The sequence below is a fragment of the Stenella coeruleoalba genome, assembly GCF_951394435.1.
Source record: "Stenella coeruleoalba genome assembly, chromosome: 21".
Classification (NCBI taxonomy): Eukaryota; Metazoa; Chordata; class Mammalia; order Artiodactyla; family Delphinidae; genus Stenella; species Stenella coeruleoalba.
Window position 1 is genome coordinate 23,597,463 of NC_137167.1, and position 26,224 is coordinate 23,623,686.

The 26,224-nt window shown below is 46.6% G+C and overlaps 1 protein-coding gene across 2 annotated transcripts in view; it reads left to right on the top strand.

Annotated features, from left to right (window-relative positions):
• IRF2 (interferon regulatory factor 2) overlaps positions 1 to 15,852 on the top strand; it is an 84,588-nt gene extending 68,736 nt beyond the window's left edge. Inside the window, exons 8-10 of one of the 2 annotated variants that reach the window (XM_079908923.1) lie at positions 5,061 to 5,225; positions 13,006 to 13,052; positions 14,351 to 15,852. In XM_079908923.1, the coding sequence (XP_079765049.1) occupies positions 5,061 to 5,225; positions 13,006 to 13,052; positions 14,351 to 14,659 (521 nt within the window). In that variant the 3' untranslated portion in view covers positions 14,660 to 15,852. The remainder of the gene's footprint in view (positions 1 to 5,060; positions 5,226 to 13,005; positions 13,053 to 14,350) is intronic. The other variant, XM_079908922.1, reaches the window with a different exon arrangement.
• Positions 15,853 to 26,224: the final 10,372 nt, after the last annotated feature.

The window sequence follows — 26,224 nt, forward strand, 5'->3', positions numbered from 1 at the left end:
TAAGAGGGGCTTAGAAAGCCCAGGGAAACTCAGTTTGAACTTCCTTAACTCTTTCTTTCAGGGAGACGGTGCTGTTGAGAGGGGAAAGCTGAATTTGCCTCCTGAGGCTGCCACCTTCCGGCTGTCTGACCTTGAATTAGTCATTGAACTCTTCGTTAGTTATTTAACTCTCCACGATGCTTTTCCTCCTGTCTAAAATGGAGTGATAACTGTGTCTTCCCCGTGGAATTGTGAGGTCTGGCAGGTGATAGGTCAAGGTGGGAAAGACAAAGTTCAGGGCCCAGGAAATGCTAGGTTTTGTTATCATGGGTTATCAGTCATGAGACTCTGGCACCTAGAGGGCTCCCACTTCTGACCTTATGTGCTGTAGCAGTTTGCTAAGCTTGCTATTCTTGTGACTTTCCATTTGTTAGGAGTCAGTGGCACTGTCTGTGTTGTCCCTTAGGGCGAAGTTTGGTGGTTCAGGGGAAATCAGCTCTCATATCTCCATAGATGGATAAAGAGAGAGAGATGGATTAGGGCTGGTGCGTAAAGCCCTTCCAGAGAGCATCTCACATGCTGGGATTTCCCAGCTTCTCTCTTGGACTTGCGACTTACGAGTTCAGAAGTTTCTAAAGTGCCCTCAGTCGTGTTCAGATGGAGAGCAGCGGTCGTCCCTGTCCCAGGCACAAAGCCACATACTCCTAGGGCAATGTCTGGCCCTAGAGATCATGTAATATTAACTGGGTATCCAGATGTAGCCCAGAAAACGAAAACTTATTTTTCTATCCTGGTCACCAGCATTTGGGATACACTTAAAATTTGAAGAGAGATGCTCATCTACTTTTTGTCTTAAGGCATGTATGTTAAGTGAAATACCGTAAAACTAACCCCCTTTAGGTGTACAGGTCTATGATTTTTGACAGACATCCTCAGTGGTGTGACTACCACTACATTTAAGACATCGGACATTTTCCTCACCCGTAAATGTTTCCTCTCCCTCCTTCCAGCCGCTGGCAGCTATGGCCTACTATGTCTTTATCCCTTCACCTAGGTTTTAAAAAGCCCGCTTGCCAGGAGTCTGGAAATTTTCTAGAAAACGTTCATCGTTCCATTTGGTATTCACTAGCGGTCCTGAACTCCTGCAGGCCTCTGGCTGCAGTCTGGGAGCCCTGCTCTGTTTATTCATCTCTTTCCTCAGCAAAGCTTCACTGAGCTGCTCTCCGGTACAAGCCGTGAACGTGTGCTGTGACTTGAGACAAAAAGTTCTAACGCAGGGTCTCAACTCTCGGGAGCCACAGTGTGGCTGGGAGACAACACGTACGAATAAAGGGTTAAATAAAGGGCCGCTGCCTTAACTGGGCACGCGAGGCTGAAAGTGAAGGCACGGCACAAGGTCGCGTCATGCTGTCGTTTTGGCCAAGCCATGGGGACAGCAAGCGAGGGGCCCGCAGGAAAGAGAGGGCAGTCTGTTCTGGGGGGTCAGGAAAAGGCCCCCCGAAAGCAGAGGCATCTGACTCCTGCCTGCCACTCACTCTCCCCTTCCACCCACCGCGCTGCCGCCTCACCGAAGCCTTTGATTTCCTGTAACTGGAAAAAAAATATCCCACTTCCTGAACTTTCATCACGGGCCCTCCGCCCTCCCTGCTTTTCCTTTTCACTACTGTCCTCAGTTTATTCTCTAGATCATTGTGTGCTGGCCTCCAGCCCTACTGGACTTCTTACAAGCCAGATCCTGGACTAGATTACACTTCCTCTACCCTTCCTACCTGACAACAGTGCCTTGTACAAAGAGGATGCTCAGGAAATCTCTGTTAGTTGAATGGCTGAGTTGGGACTTATGGGGGAAAACACTGAGGGAGAGAATTCCTGGTCAGAACAAAGGGACATAATTAGGAAGATGCTTGAATGGCTGCCATAGTTTATACTCCCAGGAATGACAGTGCAAGGGAGAAATGAATTTTGGAGGATTGGAAGTTAAAGGGGCCTTGATTTAAATCAAATCTATATAAGATCTTAATTTTCTTAGTATGTAAGGTATCAGTTTTATCCACCCCCTCATCAAACACACACACACACACACACACACACACACACACACACACACACACACACACACACACACACACACACACACACACACACACACACACACGTCCTGTTTGGTTTCTATCTCCACCCACCAATTTGGGAAAGGACAGGACCCATCTTGTTTTCCTGCCGTCTTATTTTACTTGGGAGAGGAGGCAGAAGAAACTTGAGAGAGGTCAGTGTCAGCGCTCAGTCTGTGTCTGGTGAGCTGCATAATTGATGCTCTCAGGCTCAAGTAGTATAGTCCAAAGGATAAAATAAGAATTTGGGAGTCTGCCTGCCATATTTAGCCTGCCTTCCTTTTCTTTAATTTTATCCCCTCCAGGAAAACCCACACGGCATCCAGTTTCCCTTCCATTCTGTATGCTGTGGCTTTGTGGAGTCTTTTATCACATCCCCAAATCTCCTTTCCCAGCCTCTTCGGTGCTTTTTTTTTCTTTGCTAGAAAATCCATGAATTCTCACTGCCTTCTAAAACCTTACCTGAGTAGAAATCAGGTAATGTTCTCCCTACCTTACTGCTAGTCACTTCATCACCCCCCTTCAAGCAGTTAAAACAGAAACCACGTATAAACAGAAATACTTGAGTAATCAAAATATTATACTTTGAGCAGTGAAAACAGGAACTGGCCCATGATGCTAACTTCTCAAGGAGACTGGAATGTGGCCACCTTCCCGCCTAATCTGAACATTTTACAGGTGGCCCGGGACGTAGAGCACAGCCCATAATCCACGCTGTGTGACTTTGGACGAGCTACTGTACTTCTCTGTGCCTGACACTCTTCGTTTATAACAGGATAATGATGCTTTCCCTGTCATTCCCATGTGTTGAAATGTTAAAATAACTTATACAGGCATGAGTAAAACATTGATTATGAGGGCAAAGTGCTTTGAGAGAGGCCCTTGGGAAAAACATTATTGGTCCCATTTGTTTATGGGTGCCAGTTTTCAGGGATATTCCATCCAATCAATTGTCAACAGAAGTATAAGGTCAGCTCTGTTTGAAAGTAAGACAGGGCATTAGGGGCATTCAAATTAAAACCACGATGAGGTATTACCACACATCTATCAGAATGACTAAAGTCAAAAAGTAGTGACAGGGCTTCCCTGGTGGCGCAGTGGTTGGGAGTCCGCTTGCCGATGCAGGGGACGCGGGTTCGTGCCCCGGTCCGGGAGGATCCCGCATGCCGCGGAGCGGCTGGGCCCGTGACCCATGGCCACTGAGCCTACGCGTCCAGAGCCTGTGCTCCGCAACGGGAGAGGCCACAACGGTGAGAGGCCCGCGTACAGCAAAAAAAAAAAAAAAAAGTAGTGACAACACCAAAAGCTGGCTAAAATGTGCATAAATTAGCTTGTCCATACATTGCCAGTAGGAATGTAATATGGTATAGCCACTCTGGACACTAGTTTAGCAGTTTCTTGTAAAACTAAACATATAATTACCATGTGTTCCAGCAATTGTACACTTGGGCATTTGTCCCAGAGAAATGGAAACTTATGTTCAGATAAAACCTGTGCATGAATGTTCATAGCAGCCTTATTCGTGATAGCCGAAGAATGGACAGGAACCTACAATTCCTTCAGTGGGTGAATTGAGTTGGGTTCCTCCAATTGAAGGAACCTACAGTTCCTACTGATACACCCAAAAACTTGGATGAATCTCCAGGGAATTCTGCTGAGTGAAAACAGCCCATCTCAGAAGGTTACTGTGTGAGTCCATTTGTGAAGCATCCTTGAAATGACAAAAATTATAGAAATGGGAAACAGATGAGTGGTTGTCAGGGGTTAGAGACAAGGGGAGGAGGCTGAAGGAAGGTGGATACAGTTACAGAAGATGCTTGTGATGATGAGACTGTTTGGTGTTTTGACTGCGGAGGTGGGTACGTGAAACCACGTATGTGATGAAATTGCACAGAACTAGGTACACACACACGAAGGGGTACAAGTGAAACGGAGGAGACCTGAACAAGATGCATCGATTGTCAAATGTCGATGTCCTGATACTGTATGATAGTTTTGCACATGGGTAAAGGGCACGTGGGATCTGTGTATTATTTCTTACAACTGCACGTGATCTCAGACTGAAAAGTTTAATTAAAAAACAGTTGAGTCAGGATTTCAGAGGCAGGGTGGTCAGAATTCATATTATCAGTGTTTTGAGGCGTTGATGCTCCGAAGGTGTGTTAGAAAATTGGGAAAGCATTCTTTTCCATTGTTTTGATATGACATCCATTGTCTGCAGAGGAGGAGGCAGGCTGGGAGTATGAACGGAGCGTCCCACAGCTAGAAATGACACAATAGGGTGGATTTTGGTGGTCCTCCCTCTTTTTTTTTTTTTTTTTTTTTTTTTTGCTGTACGCGGGCCTCTCACTGCTGTGGCCTCTCCCGTTGCGGAGCACAGGCTCCGGACGCGCAGGCTCAGCGGCCATGGCTCACGGGCCCAGCCGCTCCGCGGCATGTGGGATCTTCCCGGACCGGGGCACGAACCCGTGTCCCCTGCATCGGCAGGCGGACTCTCAACCACTGCGCCACCAGGGAAGCCCCTTCCCTCATTATTAAGGTTTGATGATGTCTCTCTGGACCCCAGGACCCAGAAACTAGCACAGCAGCTTCCTTTAGAGCGAGAGCAGAGAACAGAAATGGGTCAGGTTCAAAGCACTGTTTATCTCTCTGGCCCTGGGGCTAGGTCTGGATGCAGCTCTCATCCTGCAGCCTTGGCTGTGGCCGGGTTGAGTTTGGGATGTTGCCACGCGTAAGCCCCATTGACAGGCACACTGGAAACAGCCCTGGCGAGCCAGGTTATTGGCAAGTTGCTTCTCCAGGGACATTAACCCAAAGCTAAGGCTTGTTCTTGTTTCATGGCAGATGACATTTGGTGACCAGGAATCTGACTCTTGGCCTCTCTGGGGGGAGGTTTCCTTTCTCGAGAGTGTGTGCTAGGATTGTGAAGGCAGGTGATGTTGGTGCATGATGGCTGTCTTTTCTTTGAAGTCGTAGGACAGTCACATCTGGACAGCAACATTGAGGATCAAGAGATTGTCACTAATCCACCAGACATCTGCCAAGTTGTGGAAGTGACCACTGAGAGTGATGAACAGGCGGTCAGCATGAGCGAGCTCTACCCCCTGCAGATCTCCCCCGTGTCTTCCTACGCAGGTAAGGCGGGGGCGGGGCGGGGGTCGGAAACTCTGGAACTGAGCAAGGAACCAGGGAGGGCGGTCCTTTAGTCTAGGGTCACTCACTGATTTCACCAACATAGCAGAGAACCTCTCCTGTTTCCTAAGGATTATTCTGTCTGGAACTAGTCTTGCTTTAATGTCCTCAACCAACATCTTCTAGGATATTTTTGTTCTCGATTCGAAGACCCAGTCACAGCATTTCACTTGATCACCCGTAACATGTTCACGCATGACTAACGAATAAGAAGATTTCTCTGGGGAAGTAGTTCATCTGAGTCCATTTTATTTGCGCAAGTTATCAGAAATTCGGAAGGATGTTTTTAATGGAATCTGAGTTTGACCCAGCTGCATAGGACCTTAGGGATCACCTCTTCCGGTTCCTGTGTTGGAATAGAAGGGATTCCTCCAGGCCACACGGCCAGTAGGTGTTTGCGTCAGGACTCAAACTAAACCTTCAGACCCCAAGTTCCATTCTGTCGTTCAGCAAGTTTACTTGTCACTTCCACGTATTTTCCTCTTCTTTTTCAATTTCATACAGCTTCTAGCTGGGCCAGGGACTGAGCCCACTGCAGATTCCCCAGGAAATGGCCACAGAATGGCAGGAATTGGCCCCGACAGTCACAGAATTAGCACCGGGTTCAGTGGGTTCTTCCATCCTTACGGGATATAGTGGCGGCTCCTTTTCCCACCAACATTGCATCACCTTATGCACTCCTTCTCATGGTCTCCACTTAACTTTTGGTGACTCAGTTACAATTCTGACATGTAAGTTCTGAGGCAGGGTTATTGCTTGCAGATATTACAAATAAAAAGCAGAGGCCCTATCATGGGTAACCAGAGTCGCTCTAATAAATAGTTCAGGAATTCTTCCCAGTGTCCTTTATGTGTTGCCAAATAGCGTGTCCTTCAGTCAGGACGCCACCCCAGTGAGCGGCACAGAGTCCGCGTTAGAATTAGGTTGATTCAAAGGACAAGTTGTTTGTGAATTATCCGCCCCTAAATTAACCTCATATTTCCTGAACCCCAACTTTCTTTCATTTTAACTTATTTTTTTCCACTGTGGTAAAATACCCACAGCATAACATTTACCACTTTTAGCCATTTTTCGGTGCACATCGCAGCAGCACTAAGTGACCTACATCATTGTGCAACTAGCACCACCCTCCGTCTCCAGAACTTTCTCATCTCACACAACTGAAGCTCTGTGCCCATTATGCAATAACTCCCCCTCCCCCTCCCCCAGCCCCTTGGCCAGCCCCCTTTTACTTTCTGTCTCTCTGAATCTGGCTACTCTAGGTACCTCGTAGAAGCGGAATCCTACAACATCAGTTCGTTTGTGACGGGCATATTTCACTTCGCAGGATGTCCTCAAGGTCCTGACTTTCTTTTGTGCTGGGAACATAAAAGGAAAGTGAGAACGAACCTTGGCTACAAGAAGCCTATAATCTTGTCAGACAGGATAAGCTTGTCATCAGTTATTTATTCATGAAACATATTTTGAACTCCTGCGTGTGCCAGTCCCTCTTGCATATCTGCCAGTCCTCGTCATAATTACTATTTGTTGCATGTTTGTTGTACCCAGGGTACTGTGCTAAGTGCTTGAAATCGATTGGCTTATTTAATTATCATGAGAATAACCCCGTCAGCCTGGGTACTGTCATTATTCTCTCTGTAAAAGTTAGGTATTGGGGGCTTCCCTGGTGGTGCAGTGGTTGAGAGTCCGCCTGCCGATGCAGGGGACACGGGTTCGTGCCCCGGTCCGGGAGGATCCCACGTGCTGCGGAGCGGCTGGGCCCGTGAGCCATGGCCGCTGAGCCTGCGCGTCCGTAGCCTGTGCTCCGCAACGGGAGAGGCCACAACAGTGAGAGGCCCGCGTACCGCAAAAAAAAAAAAGTTAGGTATCGGGCTTCCCTGGTGGTGCAGTGGTTAAGAATCCGCCTGCCCAAGCAGGGGACACGGGTTCGAGCCCTGGTCCAGGAAGATCCCACATGCCGCGGAGCAACTAAGCCTGTGCGCCACAACTACTGAGCCTGCACTCTAGAGCCCGCGAGCCACAACTACTGAAGCCCGTGTGCCACAACTACTGAAGCTTGCGCGCCTAGAGCCTGTGCTCTGCAACAAGAGAAGCCACCGCAATGAGAAGCCTGTGCCCCACAACAAAGAGTAGCCCCCGCTCACTGCAACTAGAGCAGCAAAGACTCAATGCAGCCAAAAATTAAATAAATGAATAAATAAATAAATTTATTTGAAAAAAAAATGTTAGGTATCTGAGGTCAGTGGGGTGAAGCAGCATGTCCAGAAACAGACAACCCGTAGCACAGTCAGACCCATACGTGGCTGATGCCAAAGGCCTGCTCTTAGCCCCTTGACTGCACTGCTGCCCTGCAGGACCGTGTGGGGCTCTGCCATTCAGAACAGTCCACCTCCCAGAATCTCAAGGACCAGCCAAAGGAGGCAGAGCAGAATGTTTATGCCCTAATTTTACAGTTGAGATAACTGAAACTTGAAACACTAAGCCACTGTGCTTACATTTCACTGACGAGGACTGGAAATGTGTGACTTTCCTCTATATCATGCTGCTGCAGGCATTATTACACCCCAAGTGTTTTGTTTTGTTTTTTTTTTAAGGGCTTGGAGCTTTAAAATAGACTTTTCTATTTATCTATTGAGTTAGACTTTTCTGAAGTCTTCTTGGGGATTCTGGAAAGGCGTCTTCTTGCTGTTCTGCCAGCACTGGCATTTTGCTTTAGCAGAAGAGTCCCAAGAACAGCTGATTCATGCAGAGAGAAATGAAAATCTCATTACCCTTTTCAGGACATTTGCAAGATTCGAAAAGAAGGATTTTGGTGCCAGGCTGGCGGGCAGTGCGGGTTTGGTTGGAGCCTGGTGTCTCAGCCTGGCCTTTAGTTCTTTCGATTGTTTTCACTGTCTGAATTTTCTAGAACCCTGTGGAGGGAAGCTTCCTGGATAGAGTCAAGACAAGTCATCGCTGCTACTTTTCTAGAGCCTATGACACATAAGAAACTTATCTGTTACTGACCATGGGTAGCTAAAATCTTTCAGTCAGGGATCCCATAGCTTGCTACTAGGAAAGGCAACTCTTTGGTGGTATTCACTTTCTAACTTTACGTTCCCCATGAGAATAGGCTGTTTGCCTGTTTCTCATGACAGGGTCCCTTTGTGTGGACTACTGAACTGAATTGCAGCCTCCTCAAACCACTTCATTCACTTAGAAACCGGTATTTGGAAGCGGTTGTTGGCTATTTTCCCCCCCTACTGATCATTGAAATATAACCCCAGTAGTATTACAAAAACCACATTCATTTCTGCAAGTCTGTCTTCTCCATGGTCTAAATATTACGGTGAAGCAAGAAAAGGGACAGTTCCTTTGAGTGCACGTACTTGCATTGGATTGTTTTAAGACAACATGAAATTCTAGTTGGATTCATAAAACTATGTCCTGGGGAGGGATGTCCCAAAGCCCAACCTTGGGAAACTCTAGAGACGAGTCATTTTTATTTTTAAAGATCTACCGCAAAGTGGCCTCTTGCCTGCTGGGTGGCACCAGGATTTTATTAGGTTGTGGGTGGTTTAGTGAAAGAAAGCCACAGTAGTATTTTGGGGAAGGCTGGACAAGAGTATGGAGAAGAAAGTATAAGACGAAGGATTGATTGGTGATAACTGAGAGAAGGGAGATTTCCTCCTGACCAGTGACCAGTGGGAAAGACTTTGGGTCCTTCTGGAAACCGTAGCAGGCTTGCATTTTGTTGGGTGCGGCAAAGATAGAAGTGCTGTCAGAGGACTCTGATTTGAACCTCTTAATTGAGCCTTCTAGGGAAAGTAATTAAGGAAATGATTGAGGGAAAGGAATCCTTGTCAATCTTATTAATAAAACTTGTTGAACAAGAGCCTTCAGAAAACGTACCAAGATGTCGTAGTGCAAAAAGGCTGTGACAGAAGACATCTCCCTCCCCATCATGTTCCTGAGATGGTCTGACGATAAAAAACTGGGCTAAGTGGAGTGTGAGCCTGAGACTAGCATCATTGTAAAACTGCAACTCTGGAAGAAGCATCTTTGGGGTCATCTAATCCAAGCCTCTTCCTTCCCTCTCACCCCAGTCGCTTTCTGGGAAACGGAGACCAGAAAGATGAAACAAACTGCTTAGGTACCTGTTATTACTCTGTAAACACTTGCAACTTACTCAGACCGTGCTCGGGAAGCAACTCCAAAATTTTTTTTTAAATTCCATTCTACTCAAAGCAAATACGAAACCAAGTCCAAAGTAATCAGAAGGAAAAATGAAACAACTGATGTTGCTGTGTCGGTGGTAACATTGATCTGGAAGCTGGAGCTGCCATGAATTCATTTGTTCTATAAGAACCGATCTTGAAAATGGCAATGATGGAGTAAAACCAAGAAAACAGAGGAAAATGGGCATGAGTGTCCCCAACAGAGCACCCTGAGCCAGTGACCCAGGGGTGGCCACGAGCACCACTGTTATTCTAGAGAGAAGGGTTTGGGGTCCTCAGGCTAGAGCTTGAAGCATTTCCTGCTCCTAGGCTCAAGGCGCTCAAGGCCATTCTTTTTTTTTTTTTTTGCGGTACGGGGGCCTCTCACTGTTGTGGCCTCTCCTGTTGCGGAGCACAGGCTCCAGACGCGCAGGCTCAGCGGCCATGGCTCACGGGCCCAGCCGCTCCGCGGCATGTGGGATCCTCCCAGACTGGGGCACGAACCCGTGTCCCCTGCATCGGCAGGCGGACTCTCAACCATTGCGCCACCAGGGAAGCCCCTCAAGGCCATTCTTTTAAACGATGAAAATGAGAACTCCCAGTTTGCTTATATGGAGAGTTTTCAAAACTACTTCAGAGGCAGTTGATCTTCCTTTAGAAACGGTGCTCTTCAGCCACCGTTTGTGTCAGCTGGAAACAGAAGTTCAGAGCATGTGAACTTGTCTTGTCTCCGACTATCTCCCTGAAGTTGAAAACTGGGTGCTCACAGGCGATTAACATTCTGATTCTGTTCATGGTTCGTGCCAGGCCTTACCAAGGAGTCTTCCCCAGGGTCTGCCTTCCCACCCCTCCCACAACTGTGAATTGGGCTGTGGAATCCCAGAACCTTGGTCTAACCTGCCCATTTTTGCCTATTTCCAGCGCCCAGAGCAAGCCTGATGGCATCTTGTTTTTATGTGAAGGGGAGAGGAACAGAAGATGATGGTGTTTATGGAGGGTGATTAGGCGTGAGGGGGCCTAGACCTACAGGAAGGGAAGAGAAACCTTGGCTCCGGAGCTCTAAGAAAGCTAACCATAAAAATGGAAAGGGGATCTTGAAGTTTCACCAGAGGCTGGAGCAGCAGGAGAGCTTCAGCGCCCGGGGCCCTGGAATCAGAAGCTTGCTTTGTTTTCCCTCCTCTGTGCTGACTCAGTCCACGACGACTTTGGCTGGTTTCTCAACATCTCTGTTCCGCATTTTTCTTGGGAGTGGCAGCGCTGACTGCTGCCTCCTCAGGGTCCTGGGCTAGCCTGAAGGTTGAGTGGAGGGGCCTTTTCCCTTGCTCTTGTGTATAATTTGCTTTTGTGTGGAAACCTCTCTTGTGCCCGGCCTTGCCAGTTTGCCCTGACAACTAGGGTTGGGCCTTCGCCGGGCTTCTGCTGCCCCTGCTGGGGATGCTTAGGGAAGTCGGCTCAGTCCGAGGAGTGGACGGGCCCGTCTTCTAGCTGCTGGGGGTTAGGTTTTTCGGCAATCGCTTGTGCCCAGGTGAAGCCACTGGAGAACAGTGGCCGAGAAACGTGCATAGAGACCCCAGGGTGGGCCCCGTGTAGTAACTTTCAGTTTCTTTGTTCGAGGAAGGAATCTGTGCCCCAGTTTGTCCATTTGTTCCTTAGCCTTTAATTCATGGAGGGCCTGGTCTGGTCCTGGTGCCCCGGGTCGTCAGAAGGACTCTATCTGGGCTGGGAGCCACCTGGTCACAGCTGTACCACCAGCAAGACGTGAGGCTGGAGGCCAGTCCCTCTGTAGGTTTGGGATGGAAGGGGTAGAAGGCACAAGAACACATAAGGCCTTCTGCACAATCAAGGGGTGACAGGACCTGCTCCCTGACTTAGAGACTGAACAAGACCTGCGTGCAGAGCACCGGCCCACGGGCCCCCAAAACGTTCACTAATACAGCTTCCCTTCAGGCCATGTCTGCGAAGTGAATGACCCAGACTCAGGGCTCTCTAAGGGTCCGTGTATTTTGGAAGTTCTACCCACTGTGTTTCATTTTCTCAATGCTGTGAACCCTGAAAAACTGCACACCATCAATTCTGTACTTAAAACAATTAACAATTTTCTACTTAAAAAAAAAATTAGTTTGCTTTAAAAAAAATATCAAAATTATTTTTTACTTAAAAGAATCTTGTATTCTATGTACAGGTGATGTGTAATCGCTAGCTATTGAGTGTGACCCTGTCACCCTAGCATGGGGTGCAGATCCCCAGTTGAATGAGGCTCAGGACAAAGGCGCACCAACATTTACTGGGTGTGGGCTGTGTTCCAGGCCCCGTACTAGGCCTTTCCCTCACTCATCACGTAATCCTCTTTCGAAGGTGTTTATACTCCCATTTTACAGATGGGGAAAGTGTGCCTCACTGAAGTTAAGTAACTTGCTTTGTGTCTCACAGGTGGCAGGATGGATCAGGATGGTAAGTGAGTGAGTTATCTATTGCTGCGTGACCCTATAACCACAAACTTAGTGCCTTAAAACAACACACATTTATTATCCCACAGTTTCTGAGGGTCGGGGGAGCAGACATGGCTTGGCTGGGTCCTCTGCTCAGGGCATTCTCTGCACAGACCAGCAGCTGAGGTCTGGTCCAGGGCTGCTGTCTCATTTGAGGATGGGATCGGGGAGGATCTGCTCCCAGGCTCACAGGGTTTGGGGCAGAATGTAGTTCCTGGCAGGTTGTCAAACTGAGGGCCTCAGTTTCTTGCTGGCTGTTGGCTGGAAGCGGTCCTTAGTTGTCTGTCATGTGAGCCTCCCCGCCATGGCTGCTGGCTTCCTCAAAGCCAGCAAGGGAGATGGTCTCCTCATTAGACAGGTTGCAGGGTTACATAACGTCATCACGTGCATCCCATCGCCTCCACTGTGTTCTGTTGGTTCAAAGCAAGTCACAGGCCCCGCCTGCCCTCCAGAGCAGGGAACCCCACAAGAGGGTAAACACTCAGCAGCTGAGCCACCCTAGAATCTGTGCACCCACAGTAACCCAGGGGGAAGGTGCCACTTTATTAACCCAGGATATAAGTACTGAAGGGCCGTGAGGGAAAGGAGGGATCTGAGGAGAATGGGGCTCATCTGGGGAGGCTGGGCTGGGACTTAAATGAACCAAATGCCATGAATGGGAACAGACCAGTGAGCGGCTTGTGGTGGAGCAGCTGTGAGGAAAGGGCCTGACGTGGAGCCAGCAGAGGGCCAGGGGGCAGGGCGGGCAGAACCCGGATGGGCAGCCCGGGGGCCCGGCACCCCATCCCGGGAAGAGAGGCCATGAATAAGCATAGCCTGGCCCTGGGAAAACGAGCCACCCTTCATCTCTAAATTCCTCCCTAGCATCTCCCAGGCACACGCGTCTGACCTGACACAAGGGGACGGAGGTTATGAGTTTAGTGATGCATTTCTCTTTTGAAGAAATACGTGCTGATGTATTGTTTTAAACACTGCCTGGGCCTCGAAACAGTTTGAGTGGCAGGAATGATGGGCCTGTGTTTTTCTCTCTGTGAACAGAAAGCGAAACTACGGACAGTGTGCCCAGTGATGAAGAGAGCTCGGAGGTAAGCCTGGTGGCGCCGGCGCAAAGCCTTCCCAACTGGCACGTTGGTTTCCCCGCTGCTGGTGAAGTTTCTTTTCTTTTGAGCATGAGTTTCACTTTTGGATTTTTTTTTTTTTTTTGCTGACGGTGGTAAAATATACATAAAATTTACAGTGCTTTTGACTTACAAAAGGAAGCTTTGGGAAGTAGAGGGGAGGGAAGGGGGTAAGATGTTACTGTGAGAAAGGAGGCTATGACGGCAGGAAAAGGCCAAGGAACGCTGATATGCTTACCACCGTAAACATCCTAATTCACAAGCAGAAATAGAAGGTCCAAGTGGCCCAAGGCAATGACGAGAAGTCAGTGTCGGAAAGTGCTAAGCAAAAGTAGCTCCCCAGACACCGGGAGTGTCCCCTCCCCCCAGCCCGCCCTGTGATCCCTGCCCACGGGCCAGGTATGTGTTCAGTCCGGATTCCAAGTGGCTTTGCTTCTGATCTCTCTCCTCTTGGCTAGGCTCAGACAATGGCAGGAAATGGCTGGAACTGTGAGGGGAAGCATTCCTGCGAAGCCTGCTTTGTGTCTGTGTTTGAGTGAGTTAGTGAGTGAGAGACAGACAGACAGACAGAGACTGACTACTGATTGTCTGAATTAGTAATTTCCCAATGTACTAAATACTTTAAAGTATAGTCCAGGAATTCTGAAAGACAGTGGGTGGAGATGCGCACGTACGTTCGGAACCTGTTTCTTCAAGGTCAGAATTCCAGCTCCTTCTCTGAATGACGCCACCCTTGAAGCCAGCTATGTGCATGCACTCTGGAGCGCACTCTGGAGCGCTAAGCTGTACCCGTTTGAAAGCAATCCAGGGGCGTTCCCTGTCTTTTATTGGGTTCCTCGCTTCCGGCACTCTGAAAATGCAGCTTGACTCAAAGATCAGATCGGGCCATCTGTGAGGACTTAGTCGCCCTGACACATCAGCCATCCTGGCCCAAAGCTACCGAACCATGAGGCCGGGCAGCCGGAGTAGAGGGGAACCAGAAACCAAGCTGCTGCCTTGTTTTCCTGCCTTCATAGAACAGCCTTGGCTAGATTTCTGGGAGGTAGCCAATGGGCATGGATTAAAAAGGGAAGAGAAACTGTGCTTGGGGCATGCATGGCTGGGAATGGATTTCAGTTCAGGGGTGTGGAGTCGCTAAGGTTCTCGTTTATTCCATGCCTCTTAAGAAACTCAGACACCAACACATGGGAAGGGTGGCACATTGTTTAAAAAGCCATTCAAGAGAAGGCAAAGGAAATGTATATCATGATTATTTTCTTTGAAAGGGCCGACCACACTGGCGGAAGAGGAACATTGAAGGCAAACAGTACCTCAGCAACATGGGGACACGAAGCACGTACCTGCTACCCAGCATGGCGACCTTCGTCACTTCCAACAAGCCCGACCTCCAGGTCACCATCAAAGAGGAGAGCTGTCCCGTGCCTTACAACAGCTCCTGGCCCCCGTTCCCAGACCTCCCCCTCGCCCCCTCCGTGACCCCAGCGCCCAGCAGCAGCCGGCCAGACCGGGAGACCCGGGCCAGCGTCATCAAGAAGACCTCCGACATCACCCAGGCCCGCGTCAAGAGCTGTTAAGCCTTCCACTTCCCCTGGTGGTTGTTGGGATTTCTTGGCTTTGTTTTATTGTTTGTTTGTATTATATTTTTCTTTCTGACACCTATTTTAGACGAATCTTAAGGGAAAAAGCCTTGACAATAGAACTTTGATTGCTGTGTCCAACTCCAGTACTGGAGCTTCTTTTTAACTCAGGACTCCAGCCCCTTGGTAGACGCATATCTCTAGAGCCTGCTGGATCTCCCAGGGCTGCTCCCTCAAGTTCAAGGACGTCATAGGACCAACACCCACACGGGCAGTGAGGTGCTGCATTGCCTGCGGTCAAGGCCAGCATGGTGGAACGGATGCCTCTGAATGGAGGAGAAAATGTGAACTAGCTGGAATTTTTTATTCTTGTGAATATGTACATAGGGCAGTACTAGCGACGTTGCAGTCTGCTTCTGCACCTTATCTTAAAGCACTTACAGATAGACCTTCTCGTGACCCTGCTCTGTTTCATAGCACAGTCAGCACCCCTCTTCCCTCCTCCCCTCCCTTCCCCCTTCCCATCTCCTCCTCTTGCTTTGCAGCCCCTCCCCTCCCAGCCCCTCCCCTCGTTTGCCTCCCCTTCATCCCACCGCCTCCCCTCCCTCCCCTCCCCGGCCCTCCTATCCCCTTCATTTTCTTTCCTCCTTTTCCTGCCCTCAAAGGCTGTGTTCCACATCCCTGAGGAGGAGAAGAAAATGAACTTCTCCACAGATGTCCCGTTTTAAAAGACTGCTTTAAAAAACAAAACAAAAAAAAAAAAGAAAAGAAAAAAAGAAAATCTTTCTAATCTGCTATGCTTGAATGCCACGCGGTACAAAGGAAAACTATCATGGAGAGATTATGCAAATTCCCAGATTTGAAGAGAAAAATACTCTAATTCTAACCAGAGCAAGCTTTTTTATTTTTTATACCGGGGAATATTTTATTCAAGGTAAAATTCTAAAGAAAATATAATTGTTTTTTATCTTTTCTACAGCAAATTTATAATTTTAAGATTCCTTTTCTTGTTTATCGGCAGTTGTTATTACATCCTTGTGGCACATTTTTTTTTTTTTAATTTTGTAAAGGTGAAAAAGCTTTTATGAGCTCATGTAGCAATCAAATTATCCTGTGGATTGATAATAAATGAATATGATATATAGTTAAATTTTTAATGGGCATCACGCCTGGCTTTGTGTGTGTGTCCCTTAGAGCACAGTCATGGGATTGGACTGGTGGACCAGAACTTTCCCCCTTTCGACCCTGGAGGTTTCTGTTGTGAGATGGCTTCCTCTGTTAGGCGCTCGCCCGGAGCTGGACGTTGTGCTGCGTGTCTTACATGATGATTCCACTTGTTCACTCATCCAGGTTGTGCACAGGATAGAGATTTATCTCCGTTTCACAGGGAGGAGATGGAGACTAAAAGGAAAATGCCTTTACTCAAGGTCACATAGGTAGTCATAATCCAAGGCTGGTGTGACTCTGGAGGAGTGTTTTTTCCCCTTTCCACTACTCTCTACAGTCAGCAAATTCCACCCACATCTGTGTTTTTCTTGTTCTTAAACATAGGACTAAAATTCTGTGTTTATGTCACATACCGGGCTCACAGATAAAATGTTTTTGAGAACAGGAAACATTTGTTGGGTTCCTCGTCAAAGTCAGTCTTCTTTCTGAGACCTAGGCCCTGCCCTCAGAACTTAAGGCATGTCTTTCCTAGTGACAAGTGGGAATTCCACACCCCAGACTCCCCCCACCACCCAGTCTCTGACCTTGGGAAAGAAGGCCGCGGCGCTCACCCCTCATGCTTCCACGATGTCCAAAAAATCAGCCTACGAAAACTTAGCTGCCCCCCTACTACCTCTGGGGGCTTATGGAGGAGATTGCTAGGTTAATATTTGAAAAGGTTCCTTCAGTGAAAGGACAAAGGGCTAATTTTAATGCCTCTCTCTGTGGGTGGCTGCAGATACAATTAGCGGCCATAAAATTATCCAGCCCTGAGCAAAAATTAACTGAAGCATTTTACTAGTTGCTGTGCTGTGGTTGAAATGCCAGGGTTGATGGTTGGCTGCTTCCGCGAGGAACACCCTGGTGACTCTGGGTTTACCTGCGCTTCACGGAAAGCCTTGCTTTCTGTGCTCTTCACTGGAGACCTACCCTTCTCCCAGATCCTGAATAAACAGGTCCAGTTCTTCGCGACTTGTATCTAAATCCTTCTACTTAGTCATCCTGTTTTAGGATAAATTAGAAACCAATAATGGAAGGTGGCTCTCCATCACATGGCCTGGAGATCAAAGGGTTAAGGCCAGCTCCTGATTCCTGCCCCCCTTCCCTCTTCCAAATACAGAGGGAACCCCCAGCTCACTTCCTGACCCCTGTCAGCAGCTCTGCAGGGCCCAGACGCCGCCTCACGTGCTTCCTCCTACACGGTTATGACCGGAAGTACAGCATCTTACCAGGTGAGAGAAGATGGGGGATCTGGAAATGCACCACTGAGAGACTGAAGGTGACCGTCCATTGCCAAGCAGGCCACGGAAAACAGAATCATGTTTAAATTATTTCTGAGAAAGGCTGTCATGTTTCTCAGTGTTACTTGCGAGGAGTGTAGGAAAAGAAGCTAGTCAGCCCATGCCTAGGGTTGGCCTGAGGAAGAAAAACAAATGAGATGGGGCGACTCGGGGACTGCAGCCTCAGACCTCATTGTCTGTTACAGGAAGTGCTGGGGACACGTGCTGCTTTCGTCTGGCGTCTGTGTGAGCTGATATGCTCTTATGATGGGCTTGTGTGTGTGTGCGTGTGTGTGTGTGTGTGTGTGTGTGTGTATAACTAGCAGGTTCAGCGTCTTGTTCTCTGCAGACAGCACCTAGGTCACCCCTTGGTAAGAAGGACCCGGTACAGATGTGAACTGTGAATCCAGTGACAGGAACTTACGCCCACTCAGAAGGTTGAGAGAACCCAGCACATCCTGAACCACAAAGGGCTTCCAGAACGCCGTTTGCAAGTCTCTAAATAAATCCATACTCAACCATAACATTTTTTCCATGTTTTGATGAAGTAACTGCCAAAGGAGGTGTTTAGTCTATTTAAATGTATTTATAGAGAACAAGAAATACACATGGAAAAGAAATGCACACAAATCCATTGGCCATCAGAACCCCAAAATAGTGTCCTTTTTCTCCCCCCCCCCCCAAATCTAAAGTGTACTAAACTATCAGGTAACCACTACTGAGATCAAAATTTTAGGAATGAGGAAGGTACGTGATTGGGTTTCAGGGTTCTGAGTTTTCAAATTTGAGCTTTTGGAAGTATTTTGCATGTGAATGAAAACGATGTTAAGTCCCAAATGGCCTCCTGCCCTAATGGAACATTAGACATTCCATTTGCTTGAGGCCATTCTTTGAACATTGAATTCATTAGGTTTTAAAAGCCCCCCTGTTATTCTAGCTATGGACAAACAGACCCAGATAAAAGGTGAGAATAAGAAGCCCGCTATTTTGCGGAATCTCTACTGAGGCAAGACAAAAAAAGCACACTAGGAAGAAGTTTGCACGCAGGTAGCTAAAATGGGTCCTGGCATGCAGTGTCAGGTACCCTGTGTCTCAGCAGCCGTTTTGGTTTACAAAGAGAAAGGAGGCAGAAACTGGCTTTTACCTGACGGTGTTCAGCCATCTCATCTCGAAATGCCACACCCTGGCGCCTCCAGGGCCAGGATGGTCAGAGCCAGTGGGACCTGAACCTGACCAGCCAAGGGGGCTGGGAACCAGCTCTCCATCTTGTTCCCAGGCTGCAGTAGACCCCTCCCTGAGGGGATCCCAGTCCCTGGGACTGGAAGCTTCTCAAGGTTGTGTGTCAGTCACATTTGCATCCCACATGTGGAAGTTAGGCAGTCGCCCCCAGGATCTCCTCCCCTTCCCCTGGGATCCACATACCAGTGTCAAAAGAACAGGGCCGGGCCCCTGGGCTGTCCCCCTTTGGAGCGTGGCCAGCCACAGACCTGGAGAGGAGCGCCCCAGGTTGTGCAAAACTTTGGGTCAGGGGACACAAGAAGATGGTGGGTGAGATGTTCCCTCCTGAGGCTGCCTGGCCTCTGGGCCCCTGCCGGCCCTCTGGGCCCTGGCACCATCCCCTGCCCTGGCTTGGGCAGTGCTGGCCATGCTGGGTGGACAGACGAGGGTTTCTGAGGTTTCCTTCTGTGGCCACACTGACAACAGGTGCAGGGGCTCTGCTACCGAAAATAGTGCCTGGAAGGAAGGAAGTGGCCCGCCTAATAGCCGGTGTGAGCAAAAATGTGAAATCTGTCCAAGAACTTGAGTCACACCGTGGAAGGATTGGAAGGATCGAGAGGTAGGCCATGTCAGAGTTCACACAGTCAGAAAAGAGCATTTTCTGGAGTCCTTTAGGCAATGTCTTAAGAAGAAACGCAGCATGGGTGCTTCTGCTTCTCTAAGCAGCTGCCCTTGGGAGGCTTGGTCAGTTTCTCTGTATCTGCTTTGTAAACACGTTGAGACAGAGCTTGCTGGCTCTGAGGAATGCATTGTGCTGGGTTGTGCAACTCTGCCTCCGTTAACCCCTCACACACACACGGCCAGAGAAAAGCCACCGTCACGTGCAACAGTTGATTTTAGTAACACAACTGTTTTTGCATGTGCAAAACAAACTCCAGGGTGATTGCATCACTAAGTTTTGGTTTTGGTTGAGAAGAATATTTTAAAATCTAAACATTCAACACCGTGAATCATCAGGGAAAAAGAAGCTCCAAGATGATCCATCTACCGGAAGCTTGGGTCGTAGATCTGAAAATGCTCATATTCTCCAACTCTCTCTAATGCACCAGATCAAAGACATTGTTTTCAATCCACAAATTATACTTGAATGGGCTGTCTGAAGTTTCAGGATAATGTTAGCGCTAGAGAGTGTGAGTTCTTTATGGTTCGTGATAGCTAAGCCTTTATTCATCCCTAGAATTAACGAGATTATAAACAGATTTCTCTTGCCTTCCCTGAAGGATCTAGTGCTATAGCTTTTCTCTGGGAAGCTCCTGTATCATGTTTTTTCATTTAATTATGAAATATGCTATTAATTATATTTCACATGCTGAGCTGTAGCGTATTCAACATATAGCCAAACAGGAGTATTAGTAAAAGTGTAGAATGCAGGCCAAGGCCATTGCTCAGATTTCACCCTGAGGGCTTCAGGGATCATTTGCGAGACAGCTGTGACATGGGAAGGAAACCACAGGCTGGTTTAAAAGATTTGTGTCTGCAAACTTCTATTTGCGAGATTGATTTAAAATAATATAATTCCAAATGCCTTTCTTTAGCACCTCATGAAGTTAACTAGGGAAACTAATTGTCTACGTCTGCCCAGGACTGCTGGGGTTCCCAGGATGTGGGATTTTCGTGCTAAAACTGGGAGAGTGTCCGGCAAACCAGAAGGAGTTGGTCACCCTCAATTTAATGCTGAGATCCAAAGAACACGTATCATTTTGTGTTCGTTGAGGATTTTCTGAACCCAGGTGAAAGCTTCATGAGGAGGCGTTATTGAGGGTATACTGTTGATGACTCTACTACTAACATATTAATTTGGTAGTAGTGTTCTGTTAAGAAAAGTAGACTCATTCATTCAACACTATTTATTTATTCCCACTGTTTGTTAATAATGTTCTAAGTGTTAGAGGGCTGTAGAGAAGTGAATAAAACAAAGTCTTTGTTTGAATAGAGATTAAATTCTAGTAGGGGTGGGCATCCAACCAATAAATAATCTTTCAGAGGCAATAAATAGTCTGGAGAAAAATAAAGCTGGGTAAGGGAGACAGGGAGTGATGGAGATATTCAAAGCTCTTATTTTAGAGGTTAAAGGATCCATTGAAGGGTTGACGGTTGCAAAGTCCAGCAGTTAGTGGGAAAGATGGGGAACGGTGTGTATCCGCAGGGTTCAGCTGCAGGAAACAGAACCCACTCTGGCTCTTTTCAGCAGAGAGGCATTGACCAGGGAGGAGCAGGTGTCTGCATGGTTGGAAAGGCTGGAGGGACCGACCGCAGGGCTGCCTCCCCCTCTGCCAACCGTGAAGGTCGGAAATTGGGAGGCTGGCACTGGAGGCATTGATCGTGAGGACATGCTGCCTTAGCTGAGGTCCGAGAGCCAGGAAGTCCCTGTCAGCCCCACCCTAACTATCTCTCAACACCCGCTAAATTAGTGACTGAGCCTCGAGGATGCAGCTTTAGAAAGTCCCAGTGTCACACAGTGACTTTGGCCAGTGGTTACAGGTGAGTCCGCGGGAAGGTGGCTTCTGCTTCCATCCTGACTCCTAGTCTCACGCAAGCGCAGATAACTAGGGAAACCTAATTCCCAGTTAGAAGCCCCGGGCAAGAAAGACCAGGAAATATGGCTCTCGATTTAGAGGAAGCCAGATGAGCAAAAGATGGGCGTGGGGCCTGCTGAGTGCCTATTTGGGACATGCATGCATCTCAAGGAATCCGCTCTGCCAATAACAACAAAGGAAGTAAAAACTCCAAAGTAAGAACACCCAGAGAACAGAATCTTCATCCTATACTCCCTAGTGTATGTGGGAAGGCAACATGGTAGACTGGAAAGAGATGAGATTTTTGAAACCAGATGAACCTGGGTTCAGTTCTCACTTGCTGATGACTTTTGGGAAATCTCTTAATATCTATAAGAAGCAGGGGTTTTGTATATAAAATAGGGTATTAACATCTTATTTGCAGGAATGCTGTAAGAAATAAGATCATGCTATTAGAGTCTGGGCTGTGTTGTATGCACTCGGTTTTATCAAGCATGTAATCTGGATATAAAGTAGCTAGGATCCATATTATGGAGCGCTGCTTCCAAATTACCCAGCGCTCCCAGACTTACATTAATTCAAGAATTGATCACTAAGGATCTCAGAGCTCAGACATGTGACCCCAATTTCTTTCTTTTTTTTAATGTTTTTTTTTTAAATAAATCTATTTTATTTATTTATTTTTGGCTGTGTTGGGTCTTCATTGCTGCACGTGGGCTTTCTCTAGTCTCGGCGAGCGGGGGCTACTCTTCATTGCGGTGCGCGGGCTTCTCATTGCGGCGGCTTCTCTTGTTGCGGAGCACGGGCTCTAGGTGCACGGGCTTCAGTAGTTGTAGCTCATGGGCTCAGTAGTTGTGGCTCGCGGGCTCTAGAGTGCAGGCTCAGTAGTTGTGGCGCACGGGCTTGGTTACTCTGTGGCATGTGGGATTTTCCCGGACCAAGGCTCGAGCCCGTGTTCCCTGCATTGGCAGGCGGATTCTTAACCATTGCGCCACCAGAGAAGCCCGACCCCAATTCCTATGTAGCTAAAATTAGTGGGTCTTGGGCTTCCCTGGTGGCACAGTGGTTGAGAGTCTGCCTGCCGATGCAGGGCACACGGGTTCGTGCCCCGGTCCGGGAGTATCCCAGATGCCGCGGAGCGGCCGGGCCCGTGAGCCATGGCCGCTGAGCCTGCGCATCTGGAGCCTGTGCTCCGCAACGGGAGAGGCCACAACAGTGAGAGGCCCACATACCGAAAAAAAAAAAAAAATTAGTGGGTCTTTTTTTCACCCCTAGATTCTGGGCCATTCTTTATTGGGAAAAGCTAATTTTATTATTGAGTGGGCTTAGAAGGAGCTAAGAAAATATTTCTTCCTGTAGAGGTTGAAGGGGATCAGAATCTGCTGGTAGTGACTTTTATTTTTAACAACATGGACTCAAACACATTTTTAAAATGCCTTCTAAAACCACCAGGTGGAATTTAATTAACTTTTGATTATTGAGGTGATCCTAATTTGCTTCGTTCTGGGTCAGCAATATAATTTTCATCATAGGCCAGTTGGCACGGTCATTCCCACCAGATTCATGGGATGCATGACATTTTGACTTAGCAATTTTGAAATTAGGTGCATTTCAACATACTTATGAATCAGACAAACAAACTATTAGGCTTTTGTGTTTTTTTGTTATACTCCTATCCTGTCCTAGAATGTTATTTTAGGTCAGGCACAGGATGGGGGAGCTTGTGTGGCAGATGCTTTGATAGAGGCTAGACATAGACCAGATGTGAGGGCAGGAGAACTCCCTTCCAGGGCATGTTTGCCGCAATTGATTAACACTGGAGCTGAGAAGCCTCCTGGGAAAAGAGCAAGCAGAGTGTGTCAGACACTAGATTCAGGGAAGATAATCTAGCCTGAGGATGTGATCAGTAAGATGCTGAAGATGGTGGGTGCTGTTCTCAGTAGTGTTCTGACTGCTGCTTGAGCCCATCACCCTTGAGGGGTGGGTAGCCTGAGGAGAGAATGGCTGAGGGTACGTAAGCTGTCATCTCAGGACCCACACCCCTTTCTACGCAGAGGTTTATTTCCTACTTCCCTAGCTCTTTCTTAGTGGTTGGATGAGCAGTGGCCTGAGCCTGGGGAGCAGATCCAGTAGAATGGTGGGAACTACCCTGCAGAGGGCAGAGGCAGGTCATCTGAAAAGATAAAGATATAAGAAATAGCACACACTGCTGTATTTAAAATGGATAACCAACAAGGACCTTCTGTATAGCACAGGGAAACTCTGCTCAATATTATGTAACAACCTAAATGGGAAAATAATTTGAAAAAGAATAGGTACACGTATATGTATAACTGAATCACTTTGCTGTACACCTGAAATTAACAGCATTGTTAATCAACTATACTCCAATATAAAATAAAAAGTTAAGAATTTTTTTAAAAAGAAATAGCAAAGAAAATGTGCCAAATAAAGAAGGAAATACGGTAAACATAACATGCAGTGATTATAACATAAAATAATATGACAGCCTTGAGACTAAACATGTCATATTAATAAATGGAACAGGCTTTACTGGTTTCTTCTCTTTTCTTGTTGTAGTGACAAATGAGCCAATTATCAGATTAGCTTACAAGGCAACGTTATATTTAAGAGGCACACCTCAATCACAGTGATTCAAAAGACCAAAAATAAAGAAACAGGCAAAGCTATACCAGAAAAATAAAAACAATAAGAAAGAAGGGTGATGATTCTTATATTAGACAAAGTGAATTCAGGCCAAAAAGCTTCAAATGAGAGGAAAAAGGATGCTATTAATATATAAGCCTGAAAATCACAGTTCACAATGGAGATAAATTATAAACATCTATGCACCAAATAATACAGCAACCACCAATATAAAGCAGAAATGACGTGAAATGAGAATAGCAATAGATGAAAACACGTTAGTAAAAGGAGACTTCAGCATGGCAGTTCTAGTGGAAAGAGAAAAGATATAAGTGTTTCAAACCATTTGATAAATAATAAGGTAGATCTTATGCATGTATATTCAACACTATGCCCTAATAATAAAGATTGTCTTCTTTTCAAATGCAGTGAACATGGATCATTTTGAAAAATTGATGTGTATTCCTTTTGTGGTCTCAGTAAATTAACCCTCTGGGTGAGGGGGGCACCGAGCCCTCACAAGGTGACCCGTTCTCCCAGAGCTTTGTGTAAATTCCTTCCAGGCACCTGCATCTTGGCCTGGTTTGGCTCTGTCCTCCTGTATGTTCTTGTCACCTATTTCCAGATTGGGGGACTTATTCTTTCTTTTAAAGCTAAGAAGTTTTTCAGAGGCAGTAAAGCAAAGCCCTTAATTGCTAAGCAGCAAGGGAGGGGCTTTGCTGTGTGAGCGCTTGTAACCACCATGAAAAGTTTGTCTGCTTTATAACTTTACTAAAAAAGAAAGAAGCAAAGAACACCCAAAGCAAAAATAACCGCACACATGGACACGCAAAACTGCAAAATACTTTTATAGGAATCATTCTTAATTTCTATATCAGATAGGAGTTGGTCTTTCACAATAGCCATGTGTTCATACTCATTCAAATGATGCTCGAGGCGCTGGGAAAAGGAGGCTTCATGTCTTAGCACAGCCATGAAAAGACACATTTGCTCATGAGCCCTCAGGAAATGAAGTCTGATATAGAAGAAATTAGCCTAATGGTAGTTCAGGCAGGAAGCTTGAAATAAGCATATCCATTGTCTTCTTCCTTTTTTAGATTGGTTTTCCCTCCACACTGTGATTTGAACTCTGTGATCTCCAGGGTTGAAGCTGGAGGGGGAGTTGGGATGACAGAAAGGGCAGAAGTAGACACAACTTTTGAGCTGGTGGACACAGCTCCAGCTCTGCAGAATTCTCAAGGCCTTGTAATTTTTGGACACCGCCCTATTTTCTCTAGTTGAACACTCACTTTATTTTCCCATATGTTAACATTTATGAACTCGGGAACTGTAACGCATGCCCTGTCAAAATGGTTTGCCTGCTGCTGGGCAGAGGAGTGAGGTGCCAATACGGTTGGCACTGCTTATGGCCACAAGCTTTGCCAGTGTAGAAGTACCTCTCCCTCCACGTTGCCACTTCTGTTTCATTATTGGCACCACACACTGTTAAATTCGATTTGTGTCCCTAATGGTCACAGAAAATGTCTTCACAAAGCTTACACTGCTTTACTGTATTGAAGCAAAAGCATTACAAATTGCCCCATCACACAGGGTAAATTATGAAAATTTTCAAAACCAGGGAAAATTGGTGTGACCACTTCATGCATCATGAAAAAACTATTATTTAGGCTTCAAAATCTTTCAAAAGTTTCTAGTGACTTTCAATAGAAGCTGCATAACATTTAACTTTAAAAAAGGAAACACAGAATTATGTTTAAACAAAGAGGAAATGCCAACAAACCCCTAGGGTTCTCTGTGATGCCTTCAAATTACATTGTCAACCTTAAGTGTGCCAAGCTCTTTAGCATGACTCAGGGCAGCATCTCCTAAGGCTGTGAAAAACTGTAGGTGTCCAAAATGACTTGGAAAACTATTTAGTCTCTGATTATGAAATAAACTACAGCTAAACTCTGGTAATAAAATCAGCATATAATTGTGAAGGGTGGAAGGTATGTATCTAGAATTTTTTTTTTTTTTTTTTTTTTTTTTTTTGCGTGTGGATGTTCAGTTGTCCCAGTACCATTTGTTGAAAAGACCATCTTTTCTCCATTGTGTTTCCTTTGCTCCTTTGTCAAAGATCAGTTTATTATATTTATTGGGGTGTGTTTCTGCGTTCTCTATTCTGTTCCATTGATCCATTTGTCTATTTTTTTTGCCAATACCACACTGTTCTGATTATCATATCTTTGTAGTTAGTCTTGAAACGAGGTAGTGTCAGTCCTCCAACTTTTTTCTTCTTTTTCAATATTGTGTTGGCTATTCTGGATCGTTTGCCTGTCCATATAAACTTCAGAATAAATTTATCAATATCCACAAAATAGCATGCTGGAATTTTTATTGGGATAGCACTGAATCTACAGATCAAGTTAGGAAGAACTGACATCTTGACAATATTGAGTCTTCCTATCCATGTATTGTACATGGAATAATCTCTCCATTTATTTAGTTCTTCTCTGACATCTTTCATTGGAGTTTTGTAGTTTTCTTTGTATAAATCTTTACATACTTGGTTAGACTTACATCTAAGTAGTTCATTTTGGGGGATGCTAATATAAACAATATTGTGTTTTTAATTCCAAATTCCACGGTTCATTGCT